Source organism: Ceratotherium simum, chromosome 13 (assembly GCF_057802395.1).
Source record: "Ceratotherium simum simum isolate JZ-2026a chromosome 13, ASM5780239v1, whole genome shotgun sequence".
NCBI lineage: Eukaryota > Metazoa > Chordata > Mammalia > Perissodactyla > Rhinocerotidae > Ceratotherium > Ceratotherium simum.
The window spans coordinates 36,554,028-36,573,499 of record NC_141912.1 but is presented as its reverse complement, the minus strand read 5'-3'; the positions used below and the strand labels follow the sequence as shown (position 1 = coordinate 36,573,499).

General features: G+C 51.5%; 1 protein-coding gene across 7 annotated transcripts in view; it reads right to left on the bottom strand.

Moving 5' to 3' along the window:
- Positions 1-19,472, bottom strand: part of ANKS1A (ankyrin repeat and sterile alpha motif domain containing 1A) — a 181,857-nt gene that overhangs the window by 24,369 nt on the left and 138,016 nt on the right. For all 7 annotated transcript variants that reach the window (XM_014782793.2, XM_087438482.1, XM_087438480.1 and 4 more), the window contains 2 exons: positions 12,161-12,227; positions 6,685-6,791 (listed from right to left, as the gene is read on the bottom strand). In XM_014782793.2, the coding sequence (XP_014638279.1) occupies positions 6,685-6,791; positions 12,161-12,227 (174 nt within the window). The remainder of the gene's footprint in view (positions 1-6,684; positions 6,792-12,160; positions 12,228-19,472) is intronic.

The following is a 19,472-nucleotide window of genomic DNA, read 5'->3' as shown; positions in this document are numbered from 1 at the left end:
CCAATCCCTGCTCCCTGCGCAGAAAGGCTGCTGCCTGGCCTCAGCTGCGGAGAAAATGCCACCTACCACCTTACATTCTTACACATAGTCATGGTCAAGACAGCTGTTATGTGTCACTGCAGATAACAATGTGGCCCTTCAGAGATTATGGTCCTATGAAGTAAGCAGTCAAATGAAATCCCATGGGACCAGGGATGAACAGGGAGGCAGAGCAACCTGCCCAAAAGTCGTACGGGGGACCTGGAGGAGAATCCACGTCTCCTGACACCTAGGGTCCAGTTCTCTTTCCAAGTAAGTAGAAGCTGGAGTTTTCTCCTGAGCTCTTCCCTATCCAGTTTACTTAACTGGCTTAGCAGGCTGCCCTCTGCCCTGGAGCTTCACTGAGAGTGGAAGGCAGAAACACCTGCCATCACTAACCTGCAGCTGCAGGTCCAGAAGGGCTTCGATGGGGCCCTAAGCCAGTGCCAAGAGCTTACTAGGGTCTGATTCCTTACCAGTTCCTTTTCCAGCCTTTTGTGGAATGGCCCCCAACACACAGCAGGTAGACGGAATGGTCTGCCTGACCCAGACTGGCACCTGGGAGTGATGCACTGGCCTATCCCCCCTGGCCCAAATGCCAGGCTTCGACCTTGGAGGGACACACTGAGCATGAGGCCTAGATACAGCACCGTCTTGGGAAAGGGAGGTGTGGGGACTAGAGTGGGAGGTGAGAGCACCACTCTGGGCCTAGGAGACCTGGCTTCCAATAGTGGAATCTGCTTGAGGAGAAACCTTGGGAAAATTACTTAATCTGAGAGTCCTGAATCTAGTTTCTATGGGCCCCAGGAGTCCACAATGGGCTTCAGGGATGCCCGGGAACCCCAGAATTACAACTCACCTCTGGTGTGTTAGGAGGTCTGTGCCTCTGACAGACCCATGAGCCCCACTGCCCTGCCCTCTGGGCTGCACTTGCCACACAGGCACACTGGTGGGGGCTGACTAATGAACACAGCGACATTCTGAGATGCGCACACTGAGGTGTCAGCAATTGGAAGCTACGTAAGAGGATCTGCTTGCCAGTCCAATTCCATCTTAGTGCAGTGAGTTAAATTAACAGACATGAAAACAGTTCTCAAATTTTCTTCTACTGTAAAGGGGACAGGAGAAGACCAGAGCAGGACTGAAGGCAAATAGAGCTGGACTCCTGAACAATTCCCGCTGCTGCCACCCTGAACAACTCCACACGGTCCTGTGCAGGGCACAGGCAGAGAAAGAGAGAGGGAGAGCAGGAGACCGCATGTGCATGGAAGGGGCCCAAAGTGAGCCTGACTCTGTTCTCAAGGTAAAAGGATCCAGGGGCAGTGGGAGGCACCTGGTGCTGTGCAAACCCCAGGCCCCTCCAGGAGTTAGGTTCTTACGTGACCACAGAGTCGTTAGTTCAGGAGGCAGGACCCACACTGCCTGAGTCTATTCCTTTCAAAGCCTCAGCTCCACCAACCCTCCAATGCCCCAGTTAAGGAAAATCTCCCTCTCAGGTCCTGCTTCACACTGGGGCACAGAAAATCCTGACAGAGCAGTCAGCTTCGAGAGTGCTACTCGGAGAGATGGGTGGGCCAGGGCTGGTGGAGAGGAAGTTGAGGCAGGAGGCATCCTGACAGCAGTCCTGGCCAGCAGCGACCCCCTGAAGCCTGGGAGGGAAGAAGACAAACGGAGGGACGTCGGAGGAGGGATGAGGAGGCAATGCGGGAAGCCAGGGTAGGAACCCAAGGGCACAGCGCCCCCTGCACACATGAAGCTGGCTTCCAGGACTGAAGAGTGAGAAGCTAATCTGGGGACAGGAACAGGAAGGGAAGCTCAGGGATCTGGGGACCTGGCTGGAAAGCTTCATGGACACCAATAAAGAAGGACCTCCTCCCTGAACTTATGCTTTGAGCTCTCTCAGGTCACTCCTCTCCACCTGTCATCTCTCTCCAACACATGGGAACAAGCTGGCACAGTCTCAGAAACAGACAGGCAAACAGTCGGAACCTTCTGCACGTGGCAGAAGCCTGTGGAGAAATAAATGGATGGGAGGAGCAAGAGGCCTCCCCAACGGTGGCCGTGAGAGGCGACGGGCTTGCCAACTCAGTCTCTGCTTCTAGCCCGTCCTGAGCCTGCTGCCAGACTTATTTCCATTTTCCATTTGACCATCCACCCAGCATGACCACCCGCTGCATGCCCACTCTCAACAGCACCCTGCCATCTAAGGTGCACCTCGACTCCATGGGCTCTCTGCCTGGTGAGGGGCGCAACCAGAGGAGCCCCTCCCCACACACCCAGGGCTCAGAGACCTTGGGGCTCCTCCCACAGCGTGGCTTTCAAGGCCCCTCGCAGTCAGGCCCAGCCCACCTCTCCTGCCTCATCAGGGCCCTGCCCTGCACTCCACTCAAGCCAGCCTCGCTCACCAGACAGCTTGGGCCTCTCACTGCCTTTCCTCTTCCTGTGGTCTTTTGCCGTCCCACAGCCTCTACAAACCCCAGGACAGCGAGTGTAACCCAGAGGTTCCAAGCTGGATAGTTCTGGGCTAGCATCCTGGCTCTGCCACTTACTGGCAGTGCCCCACCCTCTGGGCTTCAGCGGCTCCATCTGTGACTCGACTGACAACACCCCTCAGGCCGAGTGCCAGCGCGGCACCTGGCACGGGGTAAACACTCGGTGAGGCAGTTCTCCTCCCTCTGCGCTCCTCTTACAAGCCTCACCACAGCACTTAACACTTGGCCGGGCTGTTGTTTTTATTGCTTTATGTCCCTTGTTTTCCCAGCTGGACCATCAAGATCCTGAAGACACCTACATCATTGGCTTTTCTGATTTCAGAGCCATTCGTTGTAGGAAATACAGACAATCTATTACACTCAAAAAAGAAAAGGAAGTCACCTGTAATCCCCGAGATAACCACTGAAAACATTTTGGCTTACTCCCTTGCACCTCTTGTGCATACATGTTTTCTTTCTTGAAAATTAAGATCATGTTGCATAAGGATTTTTGTGTCCTGATTTCTTCACTCAACACCCCAAGGTGAATGTTTCCCCACATCAGACATTCTTCAAAAACATTTTTGGACATCCACATAACACTCCAGCATGAGGAGCACTGTCATTTATCTAATCAACACTTCTGTGAAGGGAAGTCGGGCTGAGTCCCCAGACACGGAGACCTGCGCCAGCACGCTTGGAGCTACAAACCTGCCAACCACCAATTACCTTCCTCCTGTGCTGATTAAATGCATTTCCTCCCTTCTTCTAAGAAAGCCCATTTCCTGTGGACAAGATTTGTGGTGAAAAATGGAACTGGCTATGATGTGTGAGCCAGGTTCCCTGCCCTTGTCCCCCAGGGTCTGGTGTCAGCCCCATCAGCCTAGGGAGCACCTGGCAGCCCCCACTGCCCTGGCCCTGGCCCCTGCAAATCAAAGGCCCTTTCTGCCTGCAGGCCAGAGAGTGTGAATAAAGTTCAAGTTGCAATGCTTCCTTGTCTAGCTCAGTCATCGCATCATAGGAGCAGCAGCCACCCGTAAGAGGGTGTTGAACCTAGACCAGCCAGGACCCAGGAAGCCATGACAGAGAGCTTCAATTTTAAAGGGCTTAAGTGTGCTCTGTGTGGCCCCAAAAGGTAAACGTGGGACCAAGGGACAGAAGCCACAAGGAAACAGATTTTGGCTCAATATAAAGAATGCGCTAAATCAGCCTGAGCAATGCAAAGAATCAACGGGCTATTACTTTGTAAGGGGGTGAATCCCCGTCACTGGAAAAACATCATGGCTGAGATTACTGGGAAGGAATTCAGGCATAAATGATTAGACCACATGATGTTCAAGTCCCTTCCACCCTGAGAGGGAGCTTTATGACTCCCATAAATGCCCTTACTCCTCCAACAAACTTGTAGGACCCTATCACAGGGAAACCCCATGGCAGCACCTCGTCTGTGAAACACCTCAGTTTCCAGATGTTCCTACGACATCGAGCGCCTGGCTTCCTGAGAGCTACTTGTGCATCTTGTAGAAGAGTCTGCAGGGCATTTCAGAACCAAGGGAAACATTTTCAGCCTATTGAAAACCAAACCACATGGGAATATACCATAGCTAATGTGATGTAAGTTATACCATAAACAATGAGGGAATGTTTCTCAACAAAAATGCCCCACTTCTTGTGTTTTCTTCCTCTTTTTTCTGGTTGCTAAAACTTAATTAGCCTCACAGCCCATCTGGCAATTTACAGGCAATTACCCAGGATGCTTTGCATGGCTACTCAGGCCATTCTAGGTATCTGAAGTAACACACTCAACTGAGGCGTGATCAGCATTCCTTCTCGTACAGACTCTGCCTGCCAGCCGCCCCTCCAGAACCGACAGGGCAGTGACAAGGAACAGCTTGTACCCAGGGCAACAGGAGGGCCCGGGAAGAACTGAGCTGCTGGCTTCCCCCTATGAGTGCCCTTCCCAAACAGGAACAGACACATTCTAACAGAGGCCCTGCATCTTGCATGGATGCTTCGCCCAGGGTCAGACTTCCTCAGGTGCCCACCCAGCTACTTTCTGGTTGGGAGCACAGGGAAAGGCAGAGAAGCAGTTTTAAAGGAGCCTTGATATTCGTGGGTTGGGAACCTTGCCCTTTCCAAAATCAGCAGAAGGAGGGTGAGGAGTCAAGAGCTCTAAAATACTGAAGCAGAGGGAGGGGACACTCTATGAAGCCCACGGCCACCCTCCCTTGCCTGTCTGACGGCCAGTCTGGTGAAGAGGTGTGCTCAGAGAGGGAAGGCCCCTCAACACTCAGCGCCAGGGGCCACTTGTGACCACTCACTGGCTGAACCCCCACCTCTGACCCATGTTTGTAGGCCTTCCCCAAGGAATGTGGCTAGTCAGGAGTTAGGTTATAAACACCATAAATATACCCAGTTTAACTTAAAAAAAAATTGCTATTTTAAAACCTACGATTTTTAAAAGCCGAAAAATAACTGGTCCTAGGCTGGCTCAGGAAGGGTAGTTTGCTGCAGACTTCACTGTCTGCCCTGGAGATGGAGATGACCCAAGGAAGGTGAGCTGTCCTAGTCAGGGTCCCTCCTGGAAGCCCCAGGCCAGCTCCCTGGGCAGGCTGTTCCCAGGCACCAAATGCAACCCTGTCAGCGGGAAACCCACAGAGACCCACACTAGAGAGTAGAGGGCAGGGGTGGGAGCTCTGGGCTGACTTTGACCACTGCCCCTCAACCAAGGCAGCGGAGTGGGATGGGCACAGTTAGATCTGCTTCAGAGAGGGAAGGCAACTCAATAAAATCAACTGAGGACTGAGTTCCCAGGAATTGCAAGAGCAGGGAACAGGCCTGCCAGGAAGCAAGGAGGAGCAGGGGCAGGGGAGGGTTTGCTGGATTCACCTCAAACCAAGCTCCTGAGATAACACATGCAAGAAGATGACTCAAAGCATGTAAGTGGTTACATTCCCACTCCCCATATCCATATATAAGAAAGAGGCCATGTGTCATAGTGGTTAGAACATGACCCTCGGACCCAGAGTGCCTGGGTGCACGTTCCTACTCTGCCAAGTACTGGTGGTATGAATGTGAGCAAGCCTTAACTGCTCTGTATCTGGAAAATGAAGATGATGACATTAGTACCCACTCAGGGCTGCTGGGAAGATGCAATGAGCTAATACATGCAAACCACTAAGGAGGGTGCCTAGCACACGGTAAGCACTAATAAGAAGTGTCAGCTCTCATCATCATTACTGTGTTAGATGCCTGCCTGGGGGATGTCAGTGCTGCCTCGGGGGTGAGCTGAAGCCCTTGGCTCAGCTATGCCCAGGCTGTGCCACCCTGGCCCCACCCACAAGGATGTCTCGGGGAGGGCTTCCAGGAGAGGGATGGTCACAGGCACCCTGCCCTGAGCTACTTCCTGGACTGACAGAGGGAGCACTAGGGTCCAAAGCCCAGGGTCCTAGTCAGGCTCCCATTCCATAGGGAGCCTGAGGAAAGAAATCTTTTTTTTTTTTTTTTACATCTTGTGTTTTATAAGAAGAAAGTACAAAATTATACCTCAGAAAAGCAACCAACCCTTCAACCACCAACTCAGCCTCTCCTCTGGGCCACCTCTGAGGTCATGAGTACATGAGTGCATGAGGCTGCGCAGCCACAGTCCCCACCCCCAGGCACTTGGCCTCGGCTGGGCAGGGAAGAGGCCTTCTGCCAGAGACAAGGCTCTTTGCTTGACAGCAAACTTGCTAGACAGCAAAGTTTTGGTGAATAAAGGAAAATTCTGGTATCCAGCTGAGATGGGACAGGGAGTCACACAGGCACTTGGCTATCTTGTCCACCAAAACTCCTGGTGTCTGACCCAGAACACGAAGGCCTTGACGCCTCACCTCACAACCTGGTCTGAGGGCTGACAGGGAGACTGGAGAGGGGGCAAAGGTCTGCAGTCAGGGACCTTCCTTCCTGGGGTGCAGACTTGCAGAGAGCTCTCCCTACAGAACGGTTTCTGGAGCAGAGTTAGAGGGGGACAGAGTTTAGAAAGAAGGGACAGGACACTCGGTGGATTTCTCGATGTCTAAGTCACTTCAGTCAGCTCTTCCCTGGGATACAGGTCTACGTACTGCTGCAAACTCCAGCAGGGTCCACGGGGAGACCAAGGAAGCGCGTTTCCACGGAGCAGCACCCCGCCCTTGAGGAGGCCAACGGCACTTACCAGGAAGCGGACATCGTCAAAGCCATTCAGAAGCAACTTGCTCTCATACTGCTGCAGCCCAACCGCCTCCAGCCACTCCCCGACGCTCTGCTCCAGCGACCGCGAACCTGACGAGAGAGGAATCGGCAGACGCTTGAAAAGGGAAAAACCATTAAGGCGGTAGCAGCGGCACTCAGAGGAAGACAGATGGCACTGCCACATCATAGTCATTACCATAAAGCAGCCAAACTATGTAAAAGAGAGCAGAGAGCAGAGGACCCGCGGCTCGTTTTCCGCGTACAGGCCAAGGGCAGGGCAGCCCGGAGTGGCACACACTCCCCAACCTGGGGCGGCTGCCGCCCACTCACACCCCCTCGGTCTGAGCTGCTCCGGGGTCGCGGCAGCACATGCACAATCTCTGCCCACAGGCTGGGGGAAGCCAGCCCCCAGCGGTCTCTGGGTCAGCTCCTCGTCAGTGTTCACACTGAGGTATTTCAGGAAGTCTGTTCCCACGGGCACTAGAAGGGGCTGGGGGAGCTCCTCTCATCCATGCAACTCCTGGAGCCCCCGGAGGGCTGTGGGCGAGGGACAAGTTCTGCGACCTTGCAGCATAAACTGGTCAGGAGAGGGCACACATCTTCATGCAGCTGAGGGGCACAGGCACACAGCGAGGGCTCCGGGAGGGCTGCGGCGGCGGCTGTTCACAGGGACCCAGCACATGCAACGCAAGCAGCATTAGAACACGGCAGAGGGAGAAGAGACTTTACTTGTTTGCCCCCAGCAGTCCCGGAATAAGCAAACCATGGCTGCCGGCCCTTTGTGCTCAGAGGCTCAAGGCAGCGAGGGGCCGAGTGGGGTGCATGGGCCAGGACCCGGGGGGCCAGGCTCAGGTGTGGCTCTGCTGGGATGGCAGCATCGCATTCCGACGGGCTGCGCGGCCAGCGGGGCCAGGAGCCCAGTCCACAGTTAGACTCTGGCCGCCGGCGAGCGGGGCGTCTCCCGGGCGAGGGCGCTGTCTGAAGGGCTGCCTTCCCAGGCTGGGCTGTTTTGCAGGGGCTGGGCATTCATTCTCCTCTTCTGATAGTGGCTGCTCCTGTGACTCGCCTGCCTGCTCAGGTGGAAAGCAGGCAGGCAGATCCAGTTCTTGGCTAAAGAAGACAAAACCCAGCCAGATAAAAGAAAGAGAAAAAGGGAGCAGTCCTCTGTCAGCTGAGCTGTGGCGGCTTAAGTCTATTCACGTTCTGCGCTGTTCTCTCTTTGGCTGAGTGATAAAGACAGCAACTGTCTTCCCAGGGTCTCCGGATCTTGGCGTTCTCCTCTAAGGATGAGCAGGCAAGGGAGGACCTTTATTTGCTGTGCTGCTTGAGTGGGACAGGGGAGTGTGGTGGTACAGGGAGGAAAAAGTTCAGCCCTTCCTGGTGGACCTTGAATGTTCTGAGTTGAACGCCTTAACCCTCACCTACTTCTCTGCTTCTCATGGGCAAGAAGAGATAAAAGAAGGAAAAAAGGAAAAGGGAGGAAAAAAAGAGGTGCAAGGAAGGAAAAAGAAGAACCAACTACAAAAACATCACCTCCAGAGAACTCTTGACACGGTGAAAGTCATTCGTTGTTCCCGGCACCTTCTGTCCCCAAGGGCAGGCCGAGGCCAACTGGCTTGATTATGGAGACCCTCGTAACCCACTGTCCCAGGCTCCCCCTATCCTCTGTCCTCTGCGGAACAGACGGTGGTCAGGGACCCGGTGGCCTCCCGATGCACGCTGCAGTAGCACTCCAGGATGCCGAGTCTGGGGGATACTTGAGCTCCCCTGCCCTTGAGTGGGGTTGTCTGCTCCAGGAACCTAAGCAGCAGGCTCCTGTCTGCCCGTGAAGTCAAGTGTCCCCGGCTGCTGATTCATTCCTGCTTGTAATCCCCCAGCCGGGCAGCTGTGGTCCCGCCTGCTGCCGGTGGATGTGTGCGCTTACAGAACCGCAGCAGAATGCTTTGTCTAAAGGCGCCTGGGCTCCACGCTGCCTGCTGCCGGCTCCACAGTCCTTGCTCACTCTCATAATGTCTGGCCCTCCCCTTTTGCCCCTCCCCACCCTCCTCCCTTCCATGCTCAGGAAAACACACCAGGGATCGGACATCAGAGCAGAAGCTGCCGTTGCTGCTGCCACCGCTGAGGGAGAAGGAGACAGCAGCACTAGCATCATAGCAAAATGACAGATTTCCCAATATCTGATATTGGCCAATACACATGCATATGAAAGGCGGAGATGGCAAAACTCTATCTCCAGCTCAAAGGGCTGGAAACAGCTTATCAGAGAGAACGGAGAAGGAACATTCCTACAGTTTTGGCCAATAGTTTCTAGGACAGCCAGAGAGGGGACAGAGGAATGACACTGCCCTGAAGGCATAGCCCACAGGTTAAGTGACCTCATATTCGCCACTTAGGAATGACCATGTCTCTGAGAAGATAAGGCAGAGTATCACAAAAACAGGCGATAAAATAAGGAGGTTACACCTGATGTTCCTCAGGCGAGCCATACCAAACAACTTGGGAAGAGACTTCTCTCCAGGCCGGGCAGAGCCCAGGGGAGAAGCGCCAGGCCCAGAGCAGGCAACTCATAATCCGGAGGAGGAGAGCATGGGAGGGGAGGCCCCAAGGACAAGGGGAAACCAAGACCAAATCCCTGGTACAGTTTCGGAGACAAAAGAGGTAACATGTACAGAGACAAAAACCCAGGGACCACATGGCACCCTCTAGACACGCTGGGAGGCACCTGCATCCCAACAGGCTGTAGAGGGTCCCAGTAAAGAAGGGGCTCTGCGTGCAGAGGATCGGGCTCCTGGAGGAGCCTGCACCTCATGCCTACTCACAGCTAAAACAGCTGGCTTTAGCAAAAGAAAGTCAACGTTTTCTCCCGTTCATGGAACAGGCCTTTGTTGAAAGAAGCCAGAGTGGCCTGGGCCAGTGGGAAAGCTTAGCCTCCCTGGCTCCTGACAGCAGGGCGAGTTGTAAAACCTGTCTGTTGGGGATTCCGGTAACTAGCTCCAGTGCTGCAGCTCAGAGACTCAGGGCCCAAAGCAGGAGTGAGACTCAAGTGCCATATAGAGTCTCGCCCTTCAGGACACGATCCTCTGCAAAACCAGTCATGCTGGGCAATCCCATGCTTAGCTAAGGACTACGTGGTGGAGTGGCCTGGTCCCCGGACCAGGGAGGCAACCCCAGATCTCTTCTCCTAGATCCAAAAGCCCAAGGACAATCTGAACCCTGATATCATTCAAAATAAACAAGAATTCTGCTTTGATCTGGGCTGAAGGCTGGTGCTCCCTGGGGTCCTGGGGAAAGTCTCCCTGTCAGATGGAAGACAGAGTTCATGGGCAGACATGAGCCCACCCTCTCCATGCTTCACGGTCTGGCAGTGGTACTGATACAGCAGGCTGGGGCTCTACAGCATGGGTGGACGCACTCTCTGTTGAGGTGGCCACCCTCGTGTGTCTGCCACATACTTTCCTAAGCTGGGGTATGGAGGATGGTTCAACACAACAAGTACTAAAACAAGATTGTGTGTTGGGATCCAGAAAGCTAGGAGGATATCAGACCAACTCTTGCCACTCTCATGGGTTCATGGGGGGCAAAAACTGGTGGGTGGGACCAGCAGGGCAGGGAAAGAGCTCCGTGTCACCACCTCCAAGGAGAAGGGCTCTTCCAGAAGAATGTTCTCCAGAGGTGCTGCCACATCTTCTGATTTAGCAAAGCCAAGAGGGAATGGCCTGCTTCTGACCCCAAATTCTCCATCACATGCAAGTGCTTTAGGCTCCTCGGACATAGAGGGGTACAAGGAAGCAGAAAGTAGCCTCAACTGAACTGACTGCTATAGATCCCATCCCTTGCTGTCCCCAAAGAACAGCTTTGAAAATGGCAACAGTGTTTGTCTCAGTCCTGAACATCTCCTCCCAAAAAACACTTGACTCTTGGTAAAGCCTGCAAACTACAACAGTGCAACATCGCTTGCCTGAGTGTAAGCAATGGCCCGGAAATAGATCCACAAATTTAGCCGGAAGAGCCACCTCTGCAGACCCCACCCTAATCCAAGAGTGACAAAGATGGACCAAATCTGGCTGGGTCTTCTCTACTAGAACCCAGGGAACCCAAGGCTGCTGGAGGGAGGGTGGCTTCAGGAACCTAGTCTGACAAATGGTGGAGGGAGACAAGCCAGGGGAATAGACACCCCTTGTCTCTAGGTTTCTCAGTACGAGTCAGTAATAATTTCATAGATAAAAACAAGCATGGCTACTACTGACTGAGTACCTCTTTAGCTCAAGTATTTGTATATATTACTCATTCCCAACAAACCTATGAGGTAGATACTATTATCCAATATTGTAGATAGGGAGCTGGGGACTCAGAGAGATTAAGTGACTTGCCCAAGACACACATGTTTAGAACCAGGATTTGAACCCAGGGCTGAGGCTCCAGAGCCCATGCTCTCTCCACAAGCCCCTCAGCAGCTCCTTTCTGCCCAGTGTGCACACTTCCCCCTGCCCATCAGACTTTCTGCCAGGGCCAGAGGCCCATGGAGGAGCCACAGGTGTCACCTGGGGCTAAGAGGTCAATCCTGGATGGAGCCTCCCGAGTGAGCACGAATCCCACCCCTTCAGTGCAGAGGCATTTCCTCACCAAGGAGGAGGCCAGGTTCCTGCTGAGCTGCTTTCAGCCTGGGTGCCCTGGTGGCAGGACAATCTGCAGAGGCTTGGGGGAAAGGGTATGAGGGTTTTTATGAGAGGCACCTTTAAGAACGTCACCTCACCTGAGAAAGCAACACAACCATAATTCTATTATCAAGGAAAAGAGCTCAGATACAGCCTCCCTAGTTCCCTGCTTCGCACAAAGGAAACAGAGGCAGACCTCATCCCTAGGGCGTTGAAACAAAAAGAATACCCAAAGCAGCAGTGATCGGAAGTAAAAACGGTGAGTGACTAAGTAAATGGAAAAATGGAGAGACAGACACAGGGAGGAAAGAGCAAAGCCGACTCCTCCAGGGGATGCAGGCTAACAGTCTGGGACCACTGGTCCAACCCCACCCACTGCCACTGTCATGGATTAGGCAAATGAGAGCCATGTTCTCATGAAGAGTCAGTGCCAGAGCCGCCTGGGAAGCTGGGGAGACCAGCACTGCAGAGCACTCCAATTTAAGTCAATCTGAGAAAACCGACATTCACGAAAATAATTATAAGTGACAATTGTTCATTAAAAAAGAAAAACATTTCCTAATAGGCAGCCTAAAATTCATTTTGTACACTTTCCCCTCCAATATGTAAAAGGAGTCATAGCTCAAAACTAACAGCCAGATGGGCTGCCTAGATATATGAGGTTCTGAGCTGTAAGAGCATGATGTGCTCTGAGGCTGACTCTCTCACCCTTAAATGTCTGTCTTCTCTGTCAGAGGAAACACTTGAGCCAGAAGGAGCCAAAGGGCTCTGTTCTGAGGGGAAAATGGCTGCTTGGTACGATACCTGAGATCTTCTGCTGTTCCTGAGAAAAGTCAATCCCTTCTCCAATAGAGCTCATGATTTTCTCAATCTGAAACGGAAGAAAAAGGAAAGGCTGTCAGCCTCAGGTTAAACATTGCCAGCTTACCATCAGTGCTCTGGGGTGGGCCTCCAGGTCTCTTCCAGATGATTCCAAGGTCCAGCACCAACCTGCAAGGTACCAGAACTCATTGCCGCTCAGATCAAGAAAGGCCCTTCTCATGTTCATTGCAGCATTATTCACCATAGCCAAGAAGTGGAAGCAACCTAAGTGTCCCTCGACTGACGATTGGATTAAGAAAATGTGGTATATATATACAATGGAATACTACTCAGCCATAAAAAAAGACAAAATCGTCCCATTTGCAACAACATGGATGGGCCTGGAGCGTATTATGTTAAGTGAAATAAGCCAGAAAGAGAAAGACAAACACTGTATGATCTCACTCATATGTGGAATATAAACCAACACATGGACAGAGAAAACTGGACTGTGGTTACCAGGGGCAGTGGGGGTGGGGGGTGGGCACAAGGGGTGAAGGGAGTCATATATATGGTGATGGACAAACAAAAATGTACAACCCAAAATTTCACAATGTTAGAAACCATTAAAACATCAATAAAAAAAAAATGGAATTTTTGATGATAAAAAAAAAAAAAAGGCCCTTCTCTGGCCACAGCCCAACAAGGTCTAACGACACACTCTGAAGGGAGAGAGCGGGGAACAATCTGGGCTCAGCTGCTGGAAATGCCAAAGAGCCTCCCTTCTAAGGCATTTATATACCACTCCCCCCACAGTTCTCCCAGACCCCGCAGAGATCGGGCAGAGGGTGCAAGAGCAGACGAGCCCTAGCAAATTTCACTGCTCATGCTAGAATTTAACCTCTATGAGAGTGAAGACTTTGCCAGCTTTGTTCCATGCTGTATCCCAAGTGCCTAGAGCAGTGCCTGGCAAATCGTCAGCATTCAACACATAATTGACATCGCATGACTGTCAGCTCTGAGGTGTGAGGACAATTTCTAGAGCTGAGACAAGCAGAGCACCTGAACACAGGAACCTCTTGGAAGCCAAGGTGAGGCAGGCACATAACCCTGAACGGAGGATCTTTTGCTCCTTCGAAGCCAGCAGTCCTGGACAGAGCCCTGCATTCAGAGGATAAGAAGGAGCGTAGACACTCGTTCTTCCTCTGGACCACAGCAGAGAGAGCTGGTCTCAAAGCAGGCAAATGTCTCCAGCATCGCCCCTGTATGGACCACCTGTCCCAGCCATCTGGCTTTGATCACTCTGAACCAGATCCAAACCCCCTACTCCAGGAAACCTGGCCAGGGGCAGGACCGGGCAGTGAGGAGGGGGCCGCCTTCTCTCCCTGCCCTCCTCTTCCTTTTAGGGTTGCAGTGATAATGAGCTCATTCACTGTTCTTTTTTCCAAAGAAATGAAAAGAGGACCTTTTGTACCAGGGCTTGGATGCTTTTTCCTCTAAGTGCAAGTAAGGAGCTTGGGTCTGACAATCAGAAAAACAACAACTCTCCAGCTAGCCTCCAGCTGGCAGACAAAGACAGCACATTTGACACCGGCAGAAGAGCACAGAGCAAGCACCACTTCTCCCCTTGTAGCGGGGAGTGGCCAGGGTTGGGGGGTGGGGTGTTCTTCTCCTCCAGCCACAGAAACAATGTCGCTCAGGCAGTCACTGGATTGCCTGTGAAAGCACAATGCGAACTCCATCCCTGAGCTCAGCAAAAGCAGGGAAGCACAACACATCTGACCCGTGGAGCAGGCAGAGGGTGTGCCTCTACTTATCGGGCCCAGCAGCCCAGAGGCCGGCACAGAAGCGGGCAGCCCCACAGCAGCTCTGCACTGCCCCTTGAAGCAAATGCCTTCCTCCATCCCTTCCCAAGGCATTGCTTTCCTTGGCCCTGCCCATTTTAAGTGCTGCCTCCTTCAGCAGGCAGCAGGGTGCAACAAGGGAACGACCCAGACGGACAGGCGGGCACTTTCACCCCCACAAAGCCTCGGTGCTAAATCTATAAACACGGGGATAGCTACCGCCTCCCATAAATGGTTGTGTGGACTGAAAGTATCACGTACATCAAGTACCCAGCAGAAGACTTGATTCACAGTAGATGCTCAAGAAAAGGTTAGTTTGCTTTCCACTTTCCCTCTGGTGTCCTCAGAGCTCCAGCCCAGTAAAACTTATTTTAAAAAATATTTTTACTTATATTTATTTTTTGACAAGTGATTCGTCCACATGATTCAAAACTCAAAAGATACAAAGTTACTCAGAGAAAAGTCTCCTTTCTATCCCTGTCTCCCAGCTGCCTAGTTCTTCTCCCAGCCGCCTAGTTCTTCTCTCTGGAGACAAACAGTATAACCAGTTTCTCAAGTATCCTTCTAGATCTATTATATTCACATGTAAGCAGATATATGAACGTATTCCATCTCCTACACTGATAGAGGCATTCCATATATGCTGTTCTGCATCTTGCTTTTTCCATTTAATAATACATCTTAGAGTTCTTTCCACAGTTCATAAGGAACATTTTTTTAACGTATGAGGTACAGTCATCCAGTATGTGGCAATACAATAATTTATTTAACCAGTCCCCTGACGGGCACGTGTGGAGTTTCCAATGTTTTCTCATTCTGAACAGTGCTACAATGAATACTGTTCTACATACATCTTCGTATGTATGTGCAAGTATATCTGCAGGACAATTCCTAGTTATTTCTTGAATATTCTTTCAGGCACAGAATCTTGAGTTAGCAGCAGGGACCTCACAGGTGAAATAATCCCAACTCCCACCCTTGTCTGATTTTGCTAAAGGCCTTCCAGAGATGGGGCACTTGCTAACTACCCCAGTCAGTTCACCCCGTTTGCAGAAAGCACCAATCTATAACATTTGTGTTTTTGCAGATTTAAACCTTTTTTCTAACTTCAATCCAGTGGTCCAGTTACTCCCCTAGAGTACCCCTCTTCCACAGGCAGGGCTTAGGGACATCTGGAGACAGCGCTTCTCTTCCAGGCCAAGCTGCCCCCCAACCCCCGGGCTGCACGGCCCAACCTGGCACTAAATGACACGTCAGTGCCGGGTCCCGAAGCCTGGGTTACCCTATCAGATTACAGAAGCCTGGAACTGGGCGAAGAGCAGGCACTTAGCAGATATCTGCTGATGTCCCTTCTTTTTCCTCTTCTACATTTATAGGAAAAAGTAGGGTGCCTGAAGTGAGGAAACTTTTTCCTACATGAGAGGATGAGACCTTTCCCCTGGAATTGGCTCCACCAGCCTTTGGATCCCTTCTCCAGGCCACAGAGCGTGTATGTGTGAGAATCACCACTGTAAGCACCAGGAGGGCTGGAATCAAGCATGTTTTATTCGCCATTTTACCCCCCAGGCCTGGCTCATGGTAAACAGGCAACCTATTGAATGAATGGGAGGGAGGGAAGGAGGGAATTTCCATTTACTTAGAGCCAGCAATGAAAAAGCTGTTTCCCAAGGCCTTACAGAGCACCAAGGGTGGAAAGAGTTGAAATGGAGGGTGACTCCAAGGTACCTTCTGAAATAAAGTCAAGTCATCTATATCATATATTTCATTATCATCATAATCACCTAACACGCAAAGCCCCAGACGGCTTGTCCAATCAACATCTCCTGGCTGCCCAATTCATGCGATTTTGCCGAAGGGCCTTTTGAAATCAGAGTGAACAGCATTGAACACCCTGCTGCTTCTTTGCTCTGTTCCTTCCTGCTTGCCCCCGGAGTTACCCTCACGCCAACTACAAAGGGCCAGGAAAAGCCCAGGTGTCAATAGCCTACCCTCTGGTTGGGTATGTGAGATACTTCAGACTGCAGGCCAACTGGGAAATGCTAAGGGACACTCCCAGAACTATTTCATCCAAACCAGAAAATATGCTTTGTTTTCTGTGAACTGCAGTAGCTAAGCCAAGCTGAGAAGATTCTAGTTTACTGACAGCTTGCAACTCAGGACCCCTTCCTGCCATGTCGGAAGCTCAGAGCTAGGAGGGAAGTGGCAGTGAAGAGGTTCTACTCGGGCAGAGACGGCAGGTCCCCATCCTGGCACCACAAGCACAGAGCTGTCTTGGGCTGTGGTCCTGCCCAGCCCCTCAGCCTGGGCTATGGAGACAGCGAGGAGCTGGATCTCATCTCTCTTCCTGCCACACCCCCCTAGGGCCCAGAACCAGCAGACAGGGAACATGGTCATTTCAGTCTAGACAAAGAGGAGCAGCCACCGAAGGCAGATGCCATTCTGATCTATACACTTCGTGTAGTTGAACCTTTCAGGCTTAAGTCAAAAAACAATCTGATTAGGCTGCTTTCCCAGAAACATTCTGCATCTCAGGGGAATGTCAGAGGAAGAGGCAGGTGGATTCTAATGGAAAGGCACAGTTCAATGTTCTCTTCTTTTTCTATTGTTTGGGATCAGTGACATTTTTGGAGAGAGATGAGAAGTGACTGTACTTTAATACTGCACTTCACACATACTCTATAGATAACTTAAATGTGTTTGGTAAGGTAAGGCCTGAAAGTTATCACCATAATGGACTCATGTATTCAAAAAATGCTTGGAAAGATTCCATTTTCAGAAAGTATTCAGGATTATTCTATTCAGACTTTTTTCTCTCCTACCAGGGCTATACAAAACGTATTCCCTGGATGGCTGAAAAAAGACACCCAAACACTAGAGATACTGCTGCTCAGGTCACCTGACATCTGCTCGTTTAGAACACAGGATCCTGGTTCCCACAGGCTGGTAACAGGAGGCGGTGTTCCGTGTATAGAGAGGCCTCCATTCCCCATTGCCATAGCCTGGCTGCCAGGAGAAACTCAGATTACACTAGTCTTCTCAATGGATACTGGGAGTGAGGGAGGAAGAAGACAGCTGCTGGGGGAAGAAATACCTCCCCAGGTTTTGATGGGTCTTCTGTGTGCCAGGAAGTGTGCTGGGCACGGGGAGTCCACAGGAGAACCACCAGCCTTGGCGCAACTTGGCTCCAAGGCTTGGGTGAAACCTCCCTTCCAGAAGGTGGTACAAGTTAGAAAGCAATGGCTACATTCAGGGGATCCCACATGCAAAACCATCAGGAGGACAGAAATCAGTCTGGTCATAAGTCGGGGCTTAATGGAGAGGAGCAAGGGAAACGGAGCGCCTGCCTCCTACCTTCTTTTGGTGCAAATGGGAACATGAAGGGAGATGTTTCTGCAATTCACCAGCAACTGAATTGGGCTCCTGATGTCAGACACTCCCTCTCAACCCTCTTTCCGCTGCCTGGGGAGCTGTCAGCTCTCTTAGACTCTCCTACCAGTTGGAAAACACACACCAGTCTCCTTGGGCCTGTTCCACCAGGGCTGGAGATGCCTCCACCTCTCCTTTTCCGCCCCCAATGCTTAATACCTTACTGGCTCAGAAACACACTCAGTTTTGCACCGTTACTTCCCTAATAACTGTTGCATGACGTGTCCCAGCATCACTATAGAACCATTAAGGGCAAGGACCCTATTTCATATTGTGTCTTTTAGATCCCACACGCTGCCTTGCACAGAGCTGGCACACTGGAGGTGCTCAGTGACAAACAAGAACAGCTACATTTGTTAAATGCCCATGCCAGGCAAGTCACCTCACTAATACAGTAAGAGGGAAAAAGCAGCCAACACCTCTAGACCCCAGTCTGGATTCTCTAACTCCCCTTCCCTCCTCATTTTTATCTTTCTCCAACCTCCCTGGGTTGCTGGCACAGCAACTTCACACCCCACAACTACTAGCTGGCCCTTTCTCTCAACAATCCTGCAGAGCCTCAACTCACTGCCAAGCAAATGTATGATCCCATTTTTCAGGTGAGGAAACTGAGCTCTGCTCCATGGGCAGACTCCTAAACTCCCTGCTGATGGCTCAGCTCTCACTGTCGGTAAGTGCCATTGGTGGTGGAGCCTGCTGGAGCTTCCCGCTGTGCGGAAGGGCTGATGGGGGAACCAAGTGGCAGACCCTCTCCTCTGGCCAGGTGGCTTTGCTTGGATAGTGCTCCCCATTCCCAGGAGCACTGGACTGAGGAACTGAGCCTTAATCTCGTCAGCCCCACCTGACGCCCACGCCACCAGGTGACTGCTGACGTCAAAAAACTCGGCTCCTCCGGCTGAGCAAGGAACCCTAAAGACTGCTGACAGCTGCACACCCAGGGCCCAGAAACCACATAAGAATTCATCACCATCTCTGTCTTCTGCCTCTCAGCAGCAGACAAGCTCTCCGCCTGGAGTGGGCTTTGATTCCACATTTGAAAAAGGGTCACTGACCAGGGTCTGGGTTATTTTTTTCCCCTTTCCCCCCAGACTGAATTGCACAAGGCCTCAGGAAAGACAAAGACAGATTGAAGTAAATTATTTGTCCTGATTTTCTAATCTTGTCAACTGCTTTTAGGAGAGCGAGGCAGGACAGGGTTGGGGAGGGGAGAAGACGGCAGGGAATGAATAAATATCTGCCAACGCGCTCAGGGCTGTCCTTCCTGAGGCTGACGTGGCAGCTCCACTAACAATGAGTACTTCTTTTCCACACAGCACGCTATTAGTCTCAGCTTAATTTTTCTCATCACGGGGGCAGGGAGGGGGAAGCACTAAGCACTCAGATTGTTACCATATTTATTGTTAAATCTCCCTACTTGAATCCCCTTTACATTGTCACCTTCCTTCTCTATCCCCCTTTTTCTAGTAGGCTGAGAGACAACAGAGCTGTTTTGTTTCTAAAGTGCTCTGTCTTGTCACTGACAAAGGCTCAAATTAAAGCCTGCGGGGTGCTTGCCCCAGACTAGACTGGGGGAGACAAGAGCCCTGGACCTTCCTGCTTCCTGACCCCTCTCCAAGTCTCTAACTCCCCCTCTCCCTCCTCATTTTTACCTTTCCTATACCTCTTGGGTTCCCGGTACTGGGCCTTGCTCCCCAAAGCATCTCACACCCTACAACTACCAGCTGGTCCTTTCCTCGACCCAGAGATGTTCATGCCCCAGACCTACAACTTGACAGAAAGTGAGTCCTACATGTAAACGATACTTGCCAAGTGACTTTCTCATGCTAGAAGAGCCTACTATAAACGCAATCTTTAACCCAAAGCCCCAAGAAACTGCTGAAAGAAGAAAAAATTGGGAGACCTAGATTCCAATTAACTTTATTATTGCTTGCCACATAACTCTGGGTTATGCGCCAAGCACTGGCTTTAATAAGTGGGACAAGAAATCTAAAAGATTAATGAGGATTATGTACTTGGGTTCTAGTCCAATTTACACAATCTTCTTT